General features: G+C 33.5%; 2 protein-coding genes across 2 annotated transcripts; both read right to left on the bottom strand.

Moving 5' to 3' along the window:
• Positions 1-972: 972 nt before the first annotated feature.
• Positions 973-2,766, bottom strand: LOC132552401 (uncharacterized). The gene is made up of 2 exons (XM_060216569.1): positions 2,536-2,766; positions 973-1,323 (listed from the first exon to the last, which is right to left on the bottom strand). Exons 1-2 carry the CDS (start codon positions 2,764-2,766, stop codon positions 973-975), a joined length of 582 nt encoding a protein of 193 aa, XP_060072552.1.
• An 8,582-nt stretch (positions 2,767-11,348) lies between these two features.
• LOC132552384 (histone-lysine N-methyltransferase, H3 lysine-79 specific-like) lies at positions 11,349-22,699 on the bottom strand. The gene is made up of 11 exons (XM_060216554.1): positions 22,519-22,699; positions 20,443-20,857; positions 20,028-20,143; positions 19,454-19,568; positions 18,288-19,097; positions 16,911-17,039; positions 15,813-16,032; positions 14,365-14,529; positions 13,928-14,073; positions 12,932-13,076; positions 11,349-11,838 (listed from the first exon to the last, which is right to left on the bottom strand). Exons 1-11 carry the CDS (start codon positions 22,697-22,699, stop codon positions 11,728-11,730), a joined length of 2,553 nt encoding a protein of 850 aa, XP_060072537.1. The 3' UTR covers positions 11,349-11,727.
• Between the last annotated feature and the right edge of the window lie 1,656 nt (positions 22,700-24,355).

Below are 24,355 nucleotides of genomic sequence, written 5' to 3'. Positions count from 1 at the left end.
CTTTCACTATCTATACATTTGTGTGTTTTTCTTATCACTCAAAATAGCCAAGAATACAGAATTTGGAATCTTTCATAGGAAATACAGGGATGTTAGTGTTATATATCTAAATATATTTATTGAAAAAAAGAGGTTATAATTTCAAATACACCCAAATAATAAGCTCGCATTTGCAGAGTAATCAATGCCAGAGTCTTATAAATCAGTTGATGCTTTGTCTTTCTGCCACAATTTTACTTCAAGATAATGTTAATTGATTTGAACAATAACAAAATCGTGTGTGTGAGTGTTTTTCTTAATCCACGAAATTATAAGTTTAGGAACTAAGTATTGTTAAATATTGATAGAAGTATTTTAGTGTTAGTTTTGTAGAGAACTAAAACAAGGCCTACACATAGGTCAAGGTTTGAAAAACCACGAATTTTTGGCTCTACGGAAATATATGATACTACGTACATGTTCATGTTCATATCGTGTGACTTTATATAAATTGTACACGTCATGGTTTGTTAACCACGTACCTTTTCATGCATGTCATAGTATTCTCGATTACAGGCAGAATTTTTATTATGAATGAAGGGCTTATGTTTCAATTTATTGATAAAAGTTGTGATTTTGTATGTTTTTTTTTCTAATACGGATGTCAAAGTGAGTTAAGAACAATTAAGAAGATCTCCTACCAAATGAGTTGTGGAAACTATTGGCTGGGAGGTTGTTACATGTGAAAGACTAATAAACGTTAGTGACGCTTAATGCTAAACACTTACATAGGTGAAAATCTACAAAGCAGTTTAAAAAATAAAAGATTAGTTGTCGGTTATAGCAGTGCATTTATTTTTACATTCCAAATCAACTAATGAAAGATATCAGAATATGATATATACCACAAGAAAACGCTATAAAGGACAAACTTATAGATAGGCAAACTAAGTTTGAAACATTCTGAGGTAGACATTATTTTTATGACTAATTTTACAATATCAGAAGTCTAATGTTGTATCTTAATAAACTACCAAAGTGCACCAGATGCGTCAATATAATGTAATTTCTTTCTTCCTGACATAGGATATTTCTCACCGTGCACCAGGGTATGACGCCATTGTACAGTCCATTTCCACTAACGTGGCTCTCCATTAGTTGTTCATGTGTATCAGATATTTGCCTTATTTTCAATATTGTTAGAAATAATTCACAAATAGTATTTTGCACACTGACACTTGCTTCTGTCATTTCCGGTGAATGAACTCCATCCTCGCTCATCTGTTTCAAAACTCCAGTTACAGTTGTTAAGGCTACATAGTCCTGTTCGAGTCGGCGCAATAGCTGTGAATCGTACAAGATAATTATATACATTATACATTTTTTTATATGTACTTTTTTCTAAAGATGGAATTATCAAGACTCTTTTTATAAGTTCAATTGAAAATTAAATGAAGACAAATTACTCAAATATTTCATTAATTGATGGCCAAATTCATCGAGAATAAGTTTCCCCCCTAATTAAACAAATTTGTCTCGGCTATAACATAACTGCGATTTGTTTATTATTCAATATATTTCTTTTTCATTTCTTTAGATATTAATATATAAATGAAGTCGGCGTTCTGCTGTAATAAGGAAACTGTCGGAATAAAAAGTAATTAACTAGCTGAGATGTTGATCAAATGCATACCTGTACTTCATTGTGAACTGACAAGTTTTGGTAACCTCTTAAAGGCGCCAAACAGGTACGATTTGCAGAATTGCTGAAGCCGACACTAAAACTGGTGACTCTGATACGCTAACGAATTCAATAAAATGGAAAATAAAAGTCTGCTTAGTTAAGCAGTGGTTAAATCAATCTTTGAATGAAGACACAGAAAAAAATAAGTAAAATGACGACGACGACGTCGACAACAATCAATATCAAACATCACCTGGTGATTGATATGCCATCCTAGCAAACACTGGAATAAATGGAACGTCTGCTTTCTGTCACAAACTTCTAACCATACAAATGTTTTCTGTCTTTTTTTATCTGATAAATTGAACTCAATTGAAAGTCGATTGAGTGACAGCTAATCTAATGAATTTGTGAAAAATCATTGTACGGAAATACAAACAGCTGATCTACATATACCAAAATATTATCCAGACTAGGTATTTAGCTAGCAACACGGATTTTTCTTCTTTAGAGAATACAATATTGACAGTAAATCGGTCAAAGTGGATTTAATTCAATTACAATTTCAAGGAGTAATAACATTCAAAATGTGAAAGTCATTCTAATGATTGATGTTAAATCAGCTAGCATTCATTTCCTTTTCCCATAGTGAACTAATAGAAACACGTCTATTAGCTTCTTTTATTTTACAACACCCGAGAAACAAGTTTGTCTACCTTATACTAAATACTCCTGTTGGCCCGGATTGATGAGGGGTCTTACTGCTGGAGCAAATCGAGGCAAAAGGGAAAACCCAAATTTTACTAAAAGGCAAGTGTGTTGCCATTGCGCCATCCGACACGACCATTATTTCACAATATATCAATACTCACGTAATGAATTTTAAGAGATCTCAAACTTCTGTACATCATTGAAGCTCTAACCCTCAGTCGTCTGAGACGTTCTCTAAGAGTGAATCCGTCACTATTGTCGTCGTCTACCTCGCTAGGTCCATTTGCTGCCAATTCTCTTGCACCAAGACAAACATGGCGAACATCTGTGGTGATTTCATTTTCCTGTACTAGACATCCGTCGTTCTGACATTTGACCCACATCACATACATCACTAAAACCAATTATCGTTAGATATTGTTTTACGTGGATGATAATGACATAAGCAATATGGGACAATTGCTGTCATTATTCAAGAAAAGCAAACGTTTGAACTGTAAAAACAACCTTACGAAATCATTAAATTACAAACTTACTGAAAAATGAAAATGCATCCAAACTTTTTTATGAGGCTGGCAAGCAGCTAGATGTATGTTTTGAAGAATTTCGTGCATAAAGCACAATCATATATGTGTAGTTTCTCCACGCATATGCTGAGGTTTTAAACGTGCATGGATTTAACACCTTTAAATCACCTAAATCGTACGTATGGGATATTGTTGGATATGATTATATCACAACTCTATCATCATTATTTTCTGTGTTAATATAGACTGATTATAACACAACCGACAACTCGATTTTATTATCATCTCCTCTATGTACACAGAACACTTCAGTGACCTTACCTTTTATATGATACATTCTAGATACATGCATTTACTTGTTACACATACGCAATTTTTTAACTAGTTACAACATATAAAAATCTGTTTTTTATGTACAGTGATATATAAGTGATGTAGTTTATAGACCGTAACCACTTCTTTCTTATGACTAGGACCAATTTCATGAGCAGTCATGATATTTACACGTTTGACATACTGATATTCAATGAAGAAAATCTACCGAAGTACACCGTATAATATATATAGACAAGAAGTAATTGCTCATAGTTCGGCGTTTCTTCATTTACAACCATGTTTTTGTAATAATTTTTGTACTGGAACATTTTATGATCTTCACTTTATGATATATATGTACAGGAACTAAAAAGTCAAATACAAAGCAAAACGTCAGTACATATGTGTATATGTTTAGTAATTTCTTACTCTTTATCATCTATGTATTAAATTCTTTGGTTGATGGAATTACAAAAATTTCAATCTTATCATTTTGCTTGAATCTAACTTATGTATATTGGATACTTACAAAATATTATACAAAACGTTTCTTTTATGTGGAGATGCATTTTCGAATTCTACAATAAGTGATATGTTGTTGTATGTCATCTTACCATATTTATATAAGAAATCATCTCTACTCCAAGAATTTTCACAGGGAAAAGTTCCAGTTGGTCAAGTGTGTGAAACTCTGTATAGGTCTTCAACATTTCCCATTCCTTCCTTAAAAAGTGAAAAGGAAACTGAAAATGTCCAAATGACAAGCTTTTAGAATAGAAAGAAGCCGAAACTGGCACTATGACAAAACCAACTGTTAGAATGGTATGCATCCGGCAATTAAACAATAGCCACTCGTCATGCGAGCACAGTGACGGTCACGTATAATGCAGACGAATGGTCTGATATGAGACTTTTTGGGGCATGAATTGACGAGTTTGAGATGAAAACTTTCCAATAACATTTCCATTTAGACCTGAATTTCCGTTTTGTGTTTCAAATGTAAGACTATGATAAGGACATGACGATGGTAGGTGAAACATAATACTGGGTTATATATTTCAATCGTTTGCGACTTTAAGGTGTCGCGGACCGTTATTGGCTTTGCAAGAGGTGATGTGGTGCTGATTAGAATTATGACTCGGATGATAATATTTGGTTTAGACAGTAATAAATTACAGAAAGAAGAAGCAATGCAATGTTCATATTTCAGCGCACGTGACTTCAAAATCAACTGTATTGTTGCATATATAAGTTACAATATATTTTCTTTTAACAAGGAAATAACGATTTCATTGATAAAGGGATGTAACAGTCAGTGTTTTGTTCTCCCTATTTACACATCCATGAGACCTTTGGTTCGTTTTCACATAACTTCGGTACTATTTCTTGTTGTTTCTACCATTTTATGGAGGGAGTTAGAAAATCATCAATATTAGCATATCACTTTCTAGGGAATATTTTGAAATAATATATTCAGGTTATATGTTGGCTGTGTGCTTCAGTAACGGAAATATCTTACTCGTGTTCTATTCACTAGGAAATTTCACTCCTGTGATCTATCCAGCCAGCACTCGACTAAAAGTAATCTACTAAAGCTACTGTTCGACTAATAAAGAGTTGATACTCATTATATTCTCTCTTTTTTCAATATCACCTTCCCTCTTTTTTCTCAAACTTATCTCCCTACTTTTTTCAAACTTATCTCCCTACTTTTTTCAAACTTATCTCACTACTTTTTTCAAACTTATCTCACTACTTTTTTCAAACTTATCTCACTACTTTTTTCAAACTTATCTTATTTATACTTTACCTGAAAGATAACAATAAATTCAATATTTTTGTCTGAGATATGTCTTGTATTTTCTAGCTAGTAAATATTTTAAATCTAGTATTCATACGTAACATATAAAATGGTTTCCGCGGTTGTCCTCATCTTGTTAGTTTGCAAATGTAAATACTTTTATTCCTTATGTTCTGAGATCAAACTTCTGCTTATTTCCATTCAAGTTTTCATTGCATCATCTCAGAGAAGTTTCACTGTATCATAAAGAACCTAGTGGTACATTTCTATCACAAACATATGCTAGGTGTTCACTATTATGAAATGAAATAGAGCAATACAATACCATAAACACGAGACTGGATGTTGCTTGTCGTTTATAATTAGTCAACGTGATAATTTTCAATTTAGTTAATAACATGAGGCCAAATGGGCCTGCAGCGCTCACCTAGTATATACCAGCCAAATGTCATATCTTCTGGCCTTTTGGTTCATAAGAAGAAGCCGCTTAAATGTTTTAACAAATTTGACCCCTTTGACCTTGAATTAAGGTCAAGGTAATTTCTTTTCGCAAACTTTGTCAAGTTTAATCAAAAGAAGGTACATGCCAAATAGCATGCCTCTAGGCATTTTAGTTCATGAGAAGAAGTCGTGTAAGTGTTTAAACAAATCTGACCCCTGTGACCCTGAAGGTATGTCAAGATCATCTCTTTTCGCAAACTGTGTCAGACTTCATTCTAGGTACATACCAGCCAAATATCAAAAGATTTGGCCCGTTGGTTATTGAGAAGAAGTTGTTTAAAGAAATAAGTTGACGCCGGACGACGGCCGTCGCGTCACGGCATAAGCTCACTTGGCTTTCATTTACAAAATGGCGGAAATATCATTCTAAATAAATATCGATAGTTAGTAGAGATAAAGATACAAATGTTTGGATCTCGGCCCCTTAAAGTTATTTCTGTTAGTTTAATTAAAGCTTAACAAAGAAGGAATACTTCAAATGTGAGCAATCATTTATCGCTTAAATGTCCTTTCACTGATTCAACAACAGATAACGTAACTGCAGAAATGTGATCATGTTTCAAAACGATTTACCACAGCTCGCGCTTATTTGAATATGAGGTGTCGATCTTCAGATATTTTAAGTCATATGTCATTGGATCAAACGGTATCAAGTGCCAAGCCTTGTGTTCCTTTGGAGAAATTTACAAAAGGTTGACATGCCGATTTCAATATTGAGAAAACATGTTTCCAATAGTTGAAAGTATACAGTGCAGTATTTCAATCAAGTTCATTTTTTTTAAAAAAAGTTGTTTATTACTGACTCTTTCTCGACAATTATTTGATTTGCTCAGACCTGCTATTCAGTATTTACTATTCAGTCATAAGAGTTTCGATTATTTAGATAAATCCGTTTGCCCGTATGTAAGCGCGCAAGAAGTTTTACAGTGGAAGGAAACCAGAACACCCGGGGAAGACACATACACTTGGGCAGATGACCCCAAGACCTTTTTTACATCCGCCTGGGGAATCGCATTCCCAAAGTCTAAGCGAAAGGTGAGTGCGTTACCTCTTCGATCACTCAGTAGTTTGCGCTGTTTACGGATTTAGTCATTTTGTTCAATGTTAACAGTTCATGTATGTATTGGATATATATATATAATATGAAGAAGGTTACGATTTCTGAAAGTTATAGCAATGAAAGCATTATATAATATATTTGATTACCGAATACCAGCCGATTGGAATCAATTTCAAGATGGAAATACTGATAAAGACAGTAGAACTTCCGATAGGGCTGGCGTTGTTGAGTTTGTACAAAAGTCACACAAATGAATAACACTTTTAAATACAAATCTAGGTATGATACGGTTAATTAAAAACAATGAATTAAACAGTTCAGTATATATAGGAGGCGTTTCAAGAAAGTTACGGAAAGAAATGTAAAAATCTAGATGGCGAGTTGCACTTGTCCCTTTTAGAAGACCGTCGTCAATCATATTGTAAATATTCTGAATCGTGCCGGTTATAGCAAATCTCAGACTAATAGTTCAGCAGCAAAAACACACACAAGTGAATAACACTTTGCAATAAAAATCTAGATAAGATACAGTATGTTCAAACAACGAATTAAAGTGCACCCGAAAATTTAACCTCCGGTAACAGCTTACGCTAGATAAAATTTTGGAGAAGTGATTCAGCACAAACTTTTTTTCAAAATATGGACACATCTTATATTACAACAAGAATGAAACAACAAATGTTGAGCGACCTCCATATGCCATGCAATGCGACCAGATCTACGCTTTGAATCCGTTAACCTTTATTGTTCATGGACTTTTCGGTCATTGTTAACACTGCTTGTTTTTTGGAAGGTGATTGCGCAGGTTTGGAATGGAAGCCTCGGTCTTGGCCCAAACCAGTGTGTATTTGTCAAATCATGTAGTGTCTCTTACACGAAAAAAATACCAAAGCTGATACAAAATGTAATAACGAAACTATCCGTATAATAACGAGCATTATAAAGATTGCACAAAGGACACGCAAGTGAATAATAGCACTTTTAAATAATAATTTAGAATTAGATACAGTAGAGCCAAACAGTGAACTAAATTGCTTCGTACAGATATTTCGGCCTTCTGAAATTTCTCAGTGATGCTTAGGGTCAAGCTGGTTGTTTACACTGTTCTGTTTGGGAAAGTGAAATTACTTAGGGTGATCAAGAATTACATGGCAGTTGTCATGGATCAAGCAGAAGTTTTTACTCTCTTTGAAAGATAGGTCTTATTCTTATAATTTTTCATGAGTATCCATGCCAAATTGTCCTTATTTTATTCAAGTTCAGGCTGGATTAAGATTCTGTTAACATTTCGGTATTTTCCTTAAGAATGCACGTTAAATAGATGCTTCAAAAGCGAGAAATTACTTTTCCCTCGGTAAAAACATCCATTTATGACTCCTGATTTAAGATGAAAAGGTAAAAGCAAAGTTTGGTACATGTATGCATCGTAAAACGTGCTGATGATGTAACATAATACATAACAATTACCTAGTAGTTGAAATTTGTGCCAAAAGTTAATAGACAGCACCAAATTAAAGTTGAATTAAGATTAAGATAAGTGACAGCACAGAATTCCGGTTGTATTTAAGATGCAGCTACATGTATAAATACCAAATATGATGTCCATACATATAAATGTGGCTGAAGTATAGTCTGGAATTATTATTTCAAGTATGCATTACAGACGTTAAGTCAAAATATGTAAAAAGACTTCGTTTTATTATGCAATTCAGTCTGGCTTCTGTTGACCATGCTATATCTCAGTACATAGTTAGTTGTAACGTTTTCCAGTAAATATATAAGTACATCAAAAATGGCTGAAACAAGCTCCAGAACCTCTTCAAATTAGAACTGTCGCCAGGATGCCTGACTAACACCCCTCTGTTCCCCAATCAACTATAGCTTGGGAGGGGTTGTCCCAACAAGATTGCTCCAAGAGGTCTTCATTTAGTCACCATGACAACTAAATGACAACCATTATTTTCCTCCAGTTTCAACTTAAGCAGATAATATCTAAATATCGACCAATCAGAAGATGGTATTTCACTTGAAAACCTGTGTATAGTGACCTGGTTATGATAGCGACCCAATTTTCTGCACATGCACATCTTCACACGGTGGTCAACATTCATCACTGATTTTGATTTCATTTTGGTAAGAAATAGTGTGTCTTCTTGTGATGAACCCAAAATACCAAGTGTTTGGTCCATATATCAAACAGTAGCTTAGATAAACTCCAAAACTTTTCGAACAACAGATTGATGGACACACTCAAGAGGAAGTAAACACAAAGAACTTGTACGTTTGCTATTTCATTGAAATTTAAACAAATTAAGACAGAACAATAACATCCAAATGTTTTACTTCCAACCTTGATAATTACACATAGAAATGACATTTGACAAAACAGTTATTCATGTCCATGTCTAAAACTCTGAACTAAACATGTACACAACCATATGTTTTAATAGGAATTACGGCTTGATTGAAAAGAAACTGAGAAGACTTTTATCACCTGTTAAAGTTATCACCTGTTAAAGGTTTCTTTGAACTTAATGTTACATTTAAAATGTTATCATGACTTGTTATCATCAATTATGGTTGTTTAATTACAAAATTAGATATTCCAACATATATAAACAAAAAAGTAAAGAAAGTACACAGTGTCTCTTCAATACAATTTCATTTGTGGCATTTATGACAAATTAGGAATAACAATGATAATGCAAATGCAATGTTTTTCCTTCAAATACCATCAATTTTACTTTTCATAAACAATTCGAACAACAATTTTTTAAGTTAGACGTTTTTATATGACAAATGAGAAGTAAAATTTTATCAGAGTTGATCTGCAACCCATCTTTAATTTTTTAGTTCACTAACCAGTGAATATGTTAATATTGTTGTAAAATATCTTGGGTTAAATCAATGATGATGTCAATATGAAATATCACAGAATGCCTGTAGTTGCACGAAATTCCCTAAAGCTAAACATACATACAACTTTATTTAATATATATTATGTTGTGATCTAAATTGATATGTAAAGATGAAATCACAATCATTTCTCATTTATAAAGTTATATCAACATTTGATATATAAAACAATTTACTCATAGTGCACAAAACAGTGACTTCATGATAGAATCAGTCTATAAGCAATCACACAGATTAAATTTCATTCAATCGTCAGCTAGCTTTCTGATGCTGAAAAATCAAGATTTTAAACACTACCTACTACATTTACAACAAATGAATGTAAGTTTGCATTTCAGTAATCAAGGCATGAAACACATTTACATGTCACCAACAGATCTGAGACAAGATGCATTCAGTAATTTGTTTTAGTTAATATCAGGATGTCAATGTATGCCTGTATCACTGAGGCTCGACTTCAGTTATCACTTCACAAAACTAATTCTAGATGTATCTTAGTGTCTTTACAATGCAGAACAATGATAGTATAGTGATGTATTTCAACCAGCAAAAACAGAGGCTTTGACAGCCTAATTTTGTGCTATAGTAGAAGTTATACAAACATAATAACAGCAAAATAAAAGTTTGCAAAGGAATGCTCACAAGAATACAAAAATATATGTAATCCAGACACAAACAGTTGCAAAAACAAAAAAAAAACTTTCCTAACCTTTGTGTTATATGGAAAGCACTGCCTTTTGTTCTTTTATATGAATAGATATAACTGTAAGAAATTTTATACAATTTTGAACAACTTTTCTGTTTTGCGTAAAGAGTGACCTGTCAGGTTCACATGTGAATAGGTAAATGCTTTTACAGGTAAAAACTGAAGTGTTAGTGATAACCCATTTTCAGACACAGAGGATTAAATTTGAAAATTAGTCCATCCTTAAAATTAAGGATGTGAAATCTATCTTAACATGATTGTGCTATCCTTCTTCTACCTTTCTCTTTAAAAAACAATAAAATGCATAATCTATTTCTTTCCTCTAATGAATTAATTCCACTGCACATACAAGGAATTCAATTAGATATCAATGAAATATGGGATATACAAAATAAAATTAATCTACAACAGTTTTACAAAACATTTACATCTTAACAACAAAACAACAATAACTATCCTATTGAAAAATATAAATACGATCTAAAAACAGAAAGGTAAATTAGCAGAAAATTACTCTTCTGCTTAAAAAAATCAAGTCTTTTTGTTTTGTTTCAAGAACAGAGCTTTAAAATTACAGAAAATGTTAAATAATTAGAAACATTTATAAGTTTTAAATCACATTCTTTATAATGTAGTAAACAATAAAAGTGTATTGCATTATATTCTACAGATTTACTTAATATTCATAAAATTTCATATTTTGTCAGTGGTAAACCACTAATTTGTTTGCAGCACTTGTATTTCCTGAGATGCTGAAATGCAATACTTGTTTGGCAGTTGTTAGTGAAAGAGTATGTATGTGATAGCCTCAGTAAAACACACAATACTGACTAAAACAATGTACAAACAAAATGCACAAAACCAGTCTCCTTAGATAGTACAGTTTAAGAACTGATTCTTTCTAGGATGATAAATTTCACTATCAACCCTTCATTTAAGTATCTACATCCATGTGTATTTTATACATTTATTGAAAAGCACTGACAAAAAACCCATTGGAACTTTTTATAGATAAAATCATATTGTTTGAAACTCTTTGATGAAACTGACATCCTCTGGAAGGTTTGGGCAGTAGACATTTTATTTAGCATTTATACCAAACATTTTCCAAAAAAATCTTACTTGATTTTTTTTTACATACATGTATATGCAGATTCTTAATCTATTTGCAAGCTACAATTTACAGTCAACAAGCACAAAAAATACATTGACACTTTCATGTAATTTCACTGTTTTTAATTTCTACCTCTCTGCTAAACATAATTTTGCAAGAACAAATATATCATTCACATCTCCCAGCCTCTTAACTATCATTGCTGATGGCCGATTCTTGGCTAAATATCCTTGCAATGTTGATATGTCCCTGTCAACTTATTTGAACTTTCTATCTAATTATACATATATATTTCTAAAACCACTGTACATCTATCTAGGGACGGATTCTTCAGTTGTACAGAAAGTATGGCTGACAGATGGAACAGTGTCTCTAAGTCTCTCTTAGGCACAAGAAATATGGGTGAATTGTTGTCACCGTCCAAACGGGATTGTTCTATTGGCAGGACTCCAAGCTGGTCGATCCTCCAGATCCTCAGTAGAACCATATCTTCTTTGTTTTCTCTCCTGCTTCTTTTGAGCATCCTGTCAATGAAAAAACAATTGCAAAAATGAGAGATACTATCAGAATAACAGGTCTTGCTGTTAGAATCCAAATTACCATAGAAAAACTCCAGTGTAGAGGTAGGTGACCCAACACATGTACCTTCTCACACTCAACCTGGAGATTGAACGTGGTCATCTTGGTTTATGGTGAGTGTTGCCACTGAACCATTATTATGTCAACAAGATGACACAGGTAAAAGTAATATTAACTAATGAGGTATACTTGTATATTTCCATCTTTATCATTCACATATATTTTATTGTTTTATATGTAAGATGTATATAAAGTATACCTTCTGCATGTTCTAAATGTCTTTTCTCTTACAAGTATAACAACATACTGTAGTTACACCACAAACACTGAAGTGTCTAACACATTATCATAAATCTGCATTAAAATTATTTACTAAACAGCAATATTTATGGATGGGCTTGATACTAGACTCAGATTAATGTCAGCAAAATAGAGACGCTAAGGCAAATTCATTATTTATATTACAAAAACTTTTATACCAGACAAATGATTTAAGGTCTTTAAGCCTGATCATTCCAAAAACACATTTTCTTTGCAGTAATCTGTCATTTCTGTCTAAAAATGGCTCTAGTATTCTTGATAACACCATTAGTATGAGTGAGTCACCCTTTCTGTCTGATCATTGACTCTAATCATTATCACAACCTTAGTATGAGTGAGTCACCCTTTTTGTCTGATCATTGACTCTAATCATTATCACAACCTTAGTATGAGTGAGTCACCCTTTTTGTCTGATCATTGACTCTAATCATTATCACAACCTTAGTATGAGTGAGTCACCCTTTTTGTCTGATCATTGACTCTAATCATTATCACAACCTTAGTATGAGTGAGTCACCCTTTCTGTCTGATCATTGACTCTAATCATTATCACAACCTTAGTATGGATGAGTCTAATTATGAGACTCTTTGTATGAATAGCTAACCCTTTTCAGTCTCTGACCAATGGCTGTAATCCTGATATCACTCTTAGTTTTGGTGAATCATACTGTCTGATCACTGGCACTAATCATCTAACCCACAGGTTAAGTTACCTACCTTTCTCTCTAACCAATCATGATATTGACGTAAGGCGTCCTCCTCTTGTTGGTGTTTTTGCTTTTCTTGCATTTTGACTTGTTGTTTTGTCATGGTTTTTTTAGTTTTAACTTGATCTTTAATGAGATTATCTTTCTTTGATTTCCTGTAAAACAATGATAAAACTGTAATGTATCTAAAATTGTCAACATATATAAATACATAGTACTTAGTAATTCAGTCCCTGGATTTTGCTATTTCCCCCATAAGATTGTATAGCAAAACTTGCATGTAGTGAATTAAATCCCTCTATATAGTATTTAACAGTGTAGACTTATACTGTATACATATTTATTTAACATCTTTCAAGGTTTTTTTTCTACAATACTACTGAAACCTATTGAATTAATCCAAGTTAATGGTAGACTGGCTAAAATGTCCTGTAACAAATTGAATGTAAATACCAATTCTGTAAAAGGTTAGGACTGATTTATATCTCCAAATATTACAAATATTTCATGGGCAATCTATTTATTGCTTATATACATGTAAGTGTATTCAAGTAAAAGATTGAAACATAAAATAAAATTGCTTTATTCTTATCTTTACTCAATTTCATAAAAGACTTGAGAGAAAAAGAACAAAAATTAGAATAAAACAATTATGCAGTTTAAAGATATAACGCTTAAGTAATTAAGAGAAATTAAAAAATATCCCAGTTCCTATACAACTATATGTAAGCACCATTGTTTGATGAAATGATAAAAATTGTCAAATGTGACCTTTGATCTTTTAACTTTGACCAATCCAATAAGATAAGATGTAAATCTTGATGTATGATACTATGAGATACATATGATCCAATATTTTTTAAAAGTTCTCAAAATTGACATAGTCTAAGAATACGACATGATGGGATGGTGTTGGGGCTGATCGCCATGGATAAACACTATACCTCGCTTTAAAATGGAAAGAGCATTGCCATCAAAATTGAAAGTACAAAATGAATGTACATACCATCCCTTGAAAGCTGATGTACTCAATTTTTCACGAGCTTTCTTAGCAGAATCTTTCTCCTTCTTTTCTTCATATTCTGTCATCTTTTTATCTCTGATTTTCTCTTTCATAAGCTCTGTCTTCGTTTCTTTCCAAATTTCGAAATTCTGAATTAAAAGAATAATGATTTGCCAAACATACATAGACAGAGACAGGTTATGCTCTCTAAATGAACAAAATTTAAGTTTGAAAAATTACAAAGGCAACTGGTCCAAAATCATGCAAAAGAGACTGATGGTTCTTGTGCATGGCACTTTTCTTTGTTGAGAGCTTTGAACAGCATATAAATGAATGTTTCAAAGGAAGCAAATCAAAACGAACCTTCAAACCGTTTCATTCTAACAGTCAAAATAACTGAAGAAAATTGCAGCATGATTTCAAAACTTTATTCAAATTACCTTTGCAGCTTCCTTTCTCTTCTGTTCTTTTTCTCTCTCTTCCCTAATTTTTTTCTCTTCCTCTTTTTTCTTTTCTCGTGCTTGATCTCTCAATGTTGTTTCCTTCTTTTTCTCCATCCATGCATTATAAGAAGCCTTGTTTTCCAAGAATTTTTCCTGTTTTTCCTGTTAATTTCAAAATACAATAATATTCTTCAACTTTGAGGGAATCTCTCCAATATATGATATTTAAAGCTATTATAGAGGTTGAGTGTATGTATGTCTATGTATGTCTATTCGGGCAGTTCATGCCTCATGTAATTATACTGATCCCCGTCCAGATCCTGCTTCACTAAGTAATACAAACATGCTCACAGTTCCTGCTTCACTAAACAATACAAACTCCCTTGCAGTTCCTGCTTCACTAAATAATACAAACTCCCTTGCAGTTCCTGCTTCACTTAATAATATAAACTAATACAAAAAAAATGGCCTCAGGTTTGATAAAATCAAGGAATGAAGCTACTTGTATGCCCGCAAGAATTTTCTAGCAAGGTGTCTATAGGGCCTGTATCACCAGCCAGGGTTGATTAACTTTACCTAAGGAAAAATATTTGAAGCACTTGTATTTATTTTTCCTACTAGTTCTGTCCCTCCTCTGTACAAAACTAAATTCTTTTCATCAAGGATGCTTTAGATTAAATCTCAACAAAATTGTGTCATTAAAACACAAGAAAAATTAGAAAGAATTTATTCTATTTCCACCCACAGGCCCTGCCCCTCCAACCACACAGGGAAAAAATCCACTCTTCAGATAAAATTGATCACCTTCATCAAAGCATGTCTCAGACCAAATTGGGACAGAATCCTGCAATTCCTGAAATTCAAGATCATTTTTAAAGAAATAAATTTTCCTTATTGAGGCCTTCACCTTATTTATGCCTTAAGCAGCTGAGACCCATTGTTTATACAAAACTGATATCCATTAACCCAGGTATGCTTAAGCCCTAATTTGGACAATATCCAGCAATTCCTGAAGAGCAAGATAGATTTTAAAGAAATGGATAGATTTTCCCCACTGAGCTTAACCACTCTCACCCAAGGGGGCTGAAAACCACCATTTACACAAACTGATTTCTCTTTACATGAGCATGCTTCAGATGGACACTTTAGTATCCCTGTAGCTCATTTGGTCGTTCAGCCTAGGTGAGCTAATAACATCATTCATGATACTGAACCTAGATCCTTGGACTTCAAATTCAGTTCAGGTGTAATGGTCTTTTATTAGTGTGTGAAATCCTTGAAGGAATGAATCTTTTGGAACGCTGAGAAGGATAAAAGGAGGTTTTTAGACCTATTTTAACTTCTAAACTACAACATTTCCTCTTGAAGCCATCCCCCTGCATCTAAAATACAAAGTGTGATCTGACTTTTCATTATCAAAGTTAAAGAAATAAACCAGATCAAACCTCTTCTTTCTGTTTCGTAGTTTCTTCCTCTTTCTTCTTCTTTTCAGCAAGCTGCTGTTTGGCAGACTTCATCTTTTCTTTTCTCCATTCTGTGTATATAGCATCCCTAATTGAGCGAGTGCTGTTCAGTGAATCCTCAGTAAGATTTCCTATGCTGCTGGGGGTCCCAGGCAAGGAGTGACGGGGTTTAGGCTTATGGACTTGACGTTTACCATCATCTCTATACAAAGCGATAAATAGATAAATACATACTAAAAATGTCTGTAAGATATGAATGCCTCCACTCCCTTGCATGTCAGTAAGAGTGTTAATGTACAGAATTTGTCAAAGAAAGTTGTCAAATGTGACCTTTGATCCTTTAACCTTTGACAAAAGACAACCTATACCATATTATAAGAAGATGCAACCTTTTTAAAATTTCAGTGTCAAATGGGTACAACTTTTAAGTGCATTATGGGATAGATTCTTATGTTCCACTATCAAATGATTATAATTGATATTCTTTTGATAATACTGTTCATCATCTATCCATAAGAAATCAACAAAATTCATTGCAGACATGAAAATGGAGATTAGAAATAACACAAAAAAAAAAAAAAAAGAAAAGAAAAAAGAGGAAATCAAAGGAACACGAAAACTTATCAGAATAAATGAAGAACTTTCAACAATCTTGAAATAATTCCCAAAAATAGAAAACCATTGACATGTATATTTGAAGAGAGAAAGAATTACATCCCAACAATTCAAATTCAATTCCAGGGGAGGTAATTTGATACGAACTTGTGAAATTACATTCCAAGAGAATACCGATACATAAGGATTTTTCATTTCATTGATAATGAATAATGAATATTGTGGCTGCATTCATACAACAAAATGTATAGACAGGTAAATTTTCTACACATACTCAGACCTGCAGATAAAAAGGAAAAATCATGAATATTCAACATCTAAACAGCAGTCTTATATTCTTCTATAAAATCAATCAACAATAACAAAAATATAACACAAGACTGGGCCTCCAAACTCTAATGCTCATTGAAAATGAATTTACAGTGTAACTTAATTTTCCTGTAGTATCATAGACACTGTACATACATTTTTGACTTTTCTTTGTCAGGCTGAATGGGTTTGATATGACCTGGTCCATGCTTTTCTTGTTCCTCGGCAACCATATCTATGATTTCATTGTTCACCTGGCCGTTTGTCATCTTTCCAGATTTGGAGCTGTAAACACAGAGAAAACTGTGCTCAAGAATTTTTTTTTATAATACATAATTTCTAAAATATACAATTTATATATGATATTTAAAGAGCTAGACCCACTCCGTTATAGATATTTTTTTCATATTTTATTGATTGGAAATGTTGTTGTATACTTATGAATAATATATAAATAAAGACTTCTATAAAGTTTCGAACTTGAAATTGAAAGGGTACCGGAGATATCAGTGCCGGAATTAGTCTCATTAATCAACACCAGGATATGAATATTGTTGAGGAAAAGTCACATGATACGTTCAGACGCAATCAGAACCAAAACAAAAATGGAGGAAGAGGTGAGTAGTACGTCCATGTGACATCGATTGTAAAGAGATTTTACCGATAAATGCAATCAATACTCTATACATCCTGTATGGAAATCATCTAATGTATGTATTGATCACATCTTTCAATGCTTAGATATGACACAAAAACGTGCAGATTACGAGAAAAACTACGATTAATTGCAAATAGGCCCTCAAATGGGGGCTACGATATGGTAACAAACATATCGAACATCGCAAAATGGATCTATCTAAAGCAAATATTTGATAATAAGAGTATTTAATATGATTTGAGAGTGATAATACACGAGAGAACCAAACAGAGAGCGATACAGAGTATGAACCAGCCATCTTCCTTCTTTTCGCCTCAGAGTCCGTCAAAACATGTTTTCTTCCTCCATTCCCTTGCATGCTTTCTGCCATGTTGGAAGACGGCAGATTTATTTACAGTTCTTTGCGCATGAGTCAGAGGGCAGGACTTCCCGCATAATTATGAATTAGCACTGAGTCGTTTCAAATCCTTTTTTAAAACTATTAATTATGTTAGATTGGTAGCGATTTACTTTAAAATTGCAATATTATAGGGTTAGTCAGAACTTTTGCTACCTGAGAAAAATAGAAAATCATGATTTTTTTTTAATATAAAATAATATCGGTCAAGGAGTGGATATGACTCTTTAATGGTTGAAATATTCTGTATACCATAATTATAATGTGTCCTATGTTGATAGTCCATGTAGAGAAAATGGTTTTATAATAGCAATTAAATATCCATGATTGTTTTTTTTTTTCAGAAAAATCTGAGTTAAAAATTCTAACTGACAAAAAATGTCACCCATACGTTAAAAGGTGAAAAAAATCCTTATTAAAGATTTATTTTTGTTTTACTATTTTCAGTTTTTAACATTTTAACATCATTGCCACTTACCCATTAACCATTCTGCTTTCACCTTGGGTCGCTGTCATCCTCATGTTTGGGTCATTTTCAACATCAGCACACACAGAACTTTGGTCCATAGGAATTTTCTCATCTATATTTCTTGATGACCACAAATCCTCAGAACTTTTCCCCTTAGGCATAACATCTTGTTTACTTTTCAAAGGACGTTTTTCCACTGTTTTTTGTTGCTGCTGTTGTTTTTTAGTGAGAAATTTGTTTGCTTGCTCAAATTCATCATCAATTGAATCGTTGGAGACATCTCTGAGTAGTCTAGGTTTTGTGTCCTGTTTCTTTTTTCGTGGATCTGGAGAGTCCTCATTCAAGAAGTCAAGGAGACTTGCCTCTTTTTTCAATGGTGGGGGCTCCTCTCGGTCGCCTTGTTTAGAGAACCTTGCTCTTTGACCTTGGCTGATTGCTGAACCTGTTGGAGATTTCCTACCCAACATATCCTTTGTGGGTGTTTTCCTGCCTTGGAAAACCCCTGTTGGAGTTTTTCTACCCTGTGGATCATTTGTTGGTGTTTTCCTGCCCTGCAAGTCTCTTGTGGGTGTTTTTCTCCCCATTGGATCAGTTGGAGTTTGCCTGCCAGAAAGTCCAGGCATTCTCTGTCCACCAGTCGGAGTTTTCCTACCTCCATAGAGGTCTGTTGGAGTTTTCCGACCAGGACTCAATTTTGAGAATCGTTGCTGTCTTTGCGTATCCTCATCATCAGACAATTCTACCTCCACAGTGGATGTCTTACCAAATATGTCAGTGGTATTCCTTGGGCGTGGACGAGGAACCTCTCCCTCTGTCCCTCTGTAAATATCACATGTTAAATAATATTTGTTATCCTTTTTTCACATTTTTTTTCCATAAATTTTCACATCTACAATTGTTTTCTAAACAAGGATGTTGTGACTTATATTTCTGTAAAATTAATTTGTGTAGAACGTTTTGCTCAGATGCACATTTTCTGGTGCCTGGTGTATAAGGCAATTTGAATATGGTAATATATATATATTGAATAAAGGAATAAGTATTAGTTTTATTTCCTTATTTGCAATCTTTTGCTAAAAAATCCCTCTGGGTTCAACATTTGGTAAGATAATAAGTTTCATTACCAAAAGTAAACAGTTTGAAATCAATTAAGATGAATTCAATTATGAACTCACTTTGTTGCTCTCGGTAGAGTTGTTCCCCCTGATAGTTGGCGTGGTCTAGGAGATGGGGTCTCTGATATTGGCCTCAGGGAGGACTCCAGCGATGGTGTAGTTCTGCCTCGCAATCCTTTAACATTAATATTAACATTCGTTGACAACATTAATAAACCTTTTTGACACCAAGACCATGATTCAGTAATAATTTTTTTAATTTATGACGTTAACAGTAATTAAATGTTTTAGCGACTTTTTGAGATTTTAATTCATCAGCATCATTCTATACTCTGACACATAACATTTGTAGTAAGTACACATAGCTTTGTACATAATCAAAAATGGCTCATTAAATTTATATATTATTTCAATATTTGGAGACGGTAGATCTCCACGTAAAATGAAATCTTTCAAGTTTCATTTTCCCTTTTTCTTCACAATCACCTTTTAGATTCTTTCACAAATAACCAAACTCTCAACTGGTAACGTACGCAGAGACAGACAATATAATGTTAATCTTAAGATGTACAAATTATTTTTTCATCATCCTGTTTTCCTAATTAAACCCAGCCACAATATTTAGTTTCTATACCTGAGGTAGGTGATACTCCTCTATCTCCGGATCCCCTATCATCATCCATCATGACAGGACTTGCCTTTCTCAGGTTTGGTGCTTGCCATGGCTTGTTAGAGTCTTGTGTAAGTCTTCTGATTATAAACAGTGTTCAAAATTATTCATAACTGAGAGATTGTAAGATCTATCACACTGTATCAAGATTGTATTAAACAGTTCCTGATGGAAGTATTTAAAACAGAGAAATCATTTTTCTAAAACGGTATATATCTGTATGTCAACAATCTATTTTGCATTAAAAAAGGATTAATATCAACATATTTTAGGAAATATTGAAAAAAATATTTGTGAAAGTCAAAAAAAAAAAAAAAAAGAATCTAAAAAGAGAAAAAGAATTGACACATAAAAAAAGGAAATTAATAAATAAGTTTACCCTTGCAAATCACTTGTTGGAGTTTTTCTTCCAAAGATCATGTCTGATGCAGACATCGGTTGTTCTTGCTTCAGTTTTGAATTAGATTTATCTCCCTTTGGAGATAGTCCCCCTTTATTATCCCCGTAAGGCCTCATGCTTGAACTCCCTTTAGGGGACAGTTTTGGTGATGTGAGGGAAGGCATTTCCATGCTATATCTGTCCCTAGGTGGAGTCTTTGGTGAGCTTAGTGGTGGCATACTACTATTTCCAGCAGATGACCCTCCTTTCTTCATGAAGCGATCACCTGCCCCTGGTCTGAGGGTGTCAGTGAGGGATAAATCTGCTTGATGTTCGAGAGGGGAACGACGCTTTGCAGAACTTGGGCGATTGCCTTTCTTTTGTTGGAAGTCTGTCCGATACTGTGCATATGGATCTAAAATAAACAAATAAATAAAATAAATTTAAACAAGAGACCCAAGGGGCCTGCATTGCTCACTGCCTCAGTTAGCTTTACAGCCATTTAATAAAGAATTTTAAATATGACAAACAATTTCATACATAATTATCTTATTTGGCCCCGTCCTTGTGGTCAAACAGAGGTCAGATTAATTTTTCATAAAAATAGCTTCAGACCAAACATGGACAATACCCTTGTATGGAAAAAGGGCTTTTAAGATCTAACATTTCCCCAATTAGGACCTCTCCTTCTGTCATTGGGGCCAGAAAGCACTGTTTCCATAGGCCTTATATAAAATTGAATCTCCTTCACCCAACAATGTTTCGGACGAAAATTGGGGAAAATCCAATCAATCCAACAAGACAAATTTGATTTTAAAGAAATTGCTCTATTTTCCCTAATGTGCTCTGCTCCTTAGACCCCGGACTACCAAGACCCAACATTTATACAAAATTAATTCTCCTTCACCTAACAATTCTTGAGACCAATTTTGGGTAAAATTGAATCATTCCTACAAAAGAAGTTGAATTTTAAAGAATTTGCTCTATTTCCCCTATTGGGCACCTCTTTCACTGCCCCAGGGGTCCAAGACCCACCATTTATACTAAACACTGAACAATTCTGCTGACAAATTTGGGCAAAATCCAATCATTCCTCCTACAGAAGGAATAGTATTTTAAAGAATTTGCCCTACTGGGCACTGCCTCTACCGTCCATGGAGCCAAATTTGGGTAAAATCCTGTAAGTCGTTTATGACTAGTAGCGATTTGTATGAAAAAGTTGATGGATGGATGGACAACAGACACCACTGTTTCATCAGACAAGCCCAGAGAACCACTTAAAAAAGAAATGTTCAGTTACTCGGGGATACTGTGGAGTCTCATATTGTGGATGAGCCCTACAGAAAAATTTCTAAGTCATGTACTTGATTATGTCCCTAAACCACTGCCATCTAAAATATATATTTGTATATCAAGTTGAACATTATCAAAACCCACATATCTTAAAACAGATATGAATATCATATTTAAAAAATGTATTCATAAAAACATGATATGTAAACTACATCTATTTAGCAACAATCTTAAAACAAGTAAATATATATTATTGATCACTCTTTTTGACGCAAATGGCTTGTACTTTGTATAGAACATTTTCAGGCAAGTCTAGATTGGCCATTCCAAAACTGAAATAACTTGATAAAGCCCACTAGGCTGAGTAGGTGACCCCATACCTTTGGACATGTAATCAGGGAAGCAAACCCCATTCCCACAGGTGAAATGAGATTGCATTTCTACTGAGCCCCAGCCACCTTAAATTTGTATTTACAAATTCCTCAGTGAATATAAAGCAAAATAGCTAGGCAAAAACTTTCATTTAACCACAGGTACATTATATAAATTTGATAATTACATGTATTGCCAATGTCAAAAGTATCTTTTTTTACTGCTTGACACACCAAACAACAAAATGGACCAGTTCTAAAACTTAAGCTTAGCTAATTATTTTCAAAGCTTACCAGCTATAATTTATTCTCAATTATAAAATGAGATACACATACATCATGGTCCTGAGTTATTCTCTCATTAAAAGTTTCAATACCAAAACAATCAAATGACATTTAAAAAATATATTACCATAATCATCATCTCCGCCTGGCTCCAAGTCTTCTGGAACATCACTGTCATCAGTCAAATCTGCAGTCAATCCCTGTTTGCGCCTCTCATGTAACCTCTGTTGAAGTTCTGTCTGAAAGTTTGATGACTTTTTTGGTTTCATGTACTTTGGCCCATATCCTGGGCTGTCCACCATATCCATGTTGAACAAAACCTAATAAACCTGAACAGATTAAAAAAAGGAAAATAGAAAGCTTGTATCATTATGAATTAATTATCTTACAATGTCATGTTTCAAATACACTTATACTAAGCAACTTCTTTTTGGTAATAATTAGATGTCTGGTAAGCAATACCTGTCCACATACAGCTAGCTTTTAAAGTTTGAAAAAAAAAAAAAAAAAAAAAGTTTGACAATTAGGTGCATTTTAAATGAAGTGGTGAAAAAGGAATTCCTGCAGTCCCCACTGAAGTTTGAAATAGCAATCCCAGTGACAGATGTCTTTAATCACCAATATGAAATAAAAAAAAGAAATGTATTCCAAACTTCTTCACTGCTTCCTTCTTCATAGAGTCACTGTTCAAACAAAGTCAATTCCTTATTAGCAGCACCACACACTTAAAAGCGGAGTGATAATATAATTTTGTACATGCTCTGCATCTGGTAGGGCTTGAGCTACATGTGGCAAAGTTTTGCTTTCTAAACAGACACCCTATCACCTCTAGTTGAAACAAATTATGCAATATCCCAGATTAGCAGGTATCCATCAGACTTCACAATACTCTCAACTTCTTCAAGTCACTGTACACTATGTAGAAATTGAGAATACAGCAGGTTGCCAAATTTGCCTTAGGAAACTGTATAGTTCTAATTATTCTGATATTCAGTTGACTTTTATTTCTAGAGTTGATCATTGAACAAAGAATGTACAGTTAGAAACTAAAGGCATGTGTGTCCATCCTTGTTACATATTTGATACAGTGTACTGTACAGTAAAATAACACATTCATTTTTCTAGTGTCTGTGTTATTAGTTCTCAATTATCTGTATGTCATTTTAAAGGACATTAGCATGTGATTTTCAGCCAACTGCATTTCTCTTTTTAAACAGACTCTACTAGAAGTGCAATTTATTTGAAAAATTTTCAGCTTGTAATAACTACTAGAGATATCTATAAATTTGGTAACCACAGCTGTTAAAAAAACTGGCATGATATGGAATAAGTCAGAAAGTTGTAAAATGGATAAATGATTTCCTACGTAAATGGATGCCAGTATTCATTGTAAATAGTGAAGCATGAAAAACATACTTCGTAATCAGTGGTATACCAAAGGGAAATGTGCTTGGACAAACTTGATTTGTAACATATATATCTCAATGACTTTCAAGAAATATTCCTTCACTGCTACTCTTCCCTGATCATATGGAACCATACAGGCAAATAAAAAGTGATACAGATGTAAAAGCACTCCAAGAAGACTTGGATAAACTTCAAATTTGGTAAAAAAAAAACGGCTTTTGAAATTTCATCAAGATAAATTCATGGTTATAACAATAAAAACATCAGAAAAGGGAAATACTACATGTCAGGACAAGAAGGGGAGAAGATCCAGTTGGAAATTGTAACACATGAGAAGGATAATGGCATAACTATCAATCAGGAATTAAGTTTCAAAACATATCTACATAATATTGTTTACACGGAATATAGTATATTTTGACTTCCTGGATTTAAGAACTAATTGTACAAGGAATGTCTGAAGAGATTAATTATCCCTATCAACATCACAGAATCAGAATGTACATATCCTTGGTGCAGATATTGTTTACCATTTCGAAGTATTGCTTAATATTTCC

Source organism: Ylistrum balloti, unplaced genomic scaffold, assembly GCF_031769215.1.
Source record: "Ylistrum balloti isolate Yb309-2 unplaced genomic scaffold, AGI_CSIRO_Ybal_v1 Utg370246, whole genome shotgun sequence".
NCBI classification, from domain to species: Eukaryota; Metazoa; Mollusca; class Bivalvia; order Pectinida; family Pectinidae; genus Ylistrum; species Ylistrum balloti.
The sequence above is the reverse complement of the archived record's forward strand: the minus strand, read 5'-3'. Positions and strand labels throughout refer to the sequence as shown.

What these genes read in the sequence shown, in the direction of transcription:
- LOC132552401 (XM_060216569.1), bottom strand. Translation starts at nt 2,766, where the DNA reads ATGTATGTGATGTGGGTCAAATGTCAGAACGACGGATGTCTAGTACAG. An exon ending in GATCTCTTAAAATTCATTAC is followed by an intron (nt 1,324 to 2,535) that starts GTGAGTATTGAT and finishes TACGATTCACAG; the next exon opens with CTATTGCGCCGACTCGAACA.
- LOC132552384 (XM_060216554.1), bottom strand. Translation starts at nt 22,699, where the DNA reads ATGGATATGGTGGACAGCCCAGGATATGGGCCAAAGTACATGAAACCA. An exon ending in AGGAGTATCACCTACCTCAG is followed by an intron (nt 19,569 to 20,027) that starts GTATAGAAACTA and finishes TTAATGTTAAAG; the next exon opens with GATTGCGAGGCAGAACTACA. An exon ending in GAAAGCAGAATGGTTAATGG is followed by an intron (nt 17,040 to 18,287) that starts GTAAGTGGCAAT and finishes CTGTGTTTACAG; the next exon opens with CTCCAAATCTGGAAAGATGA.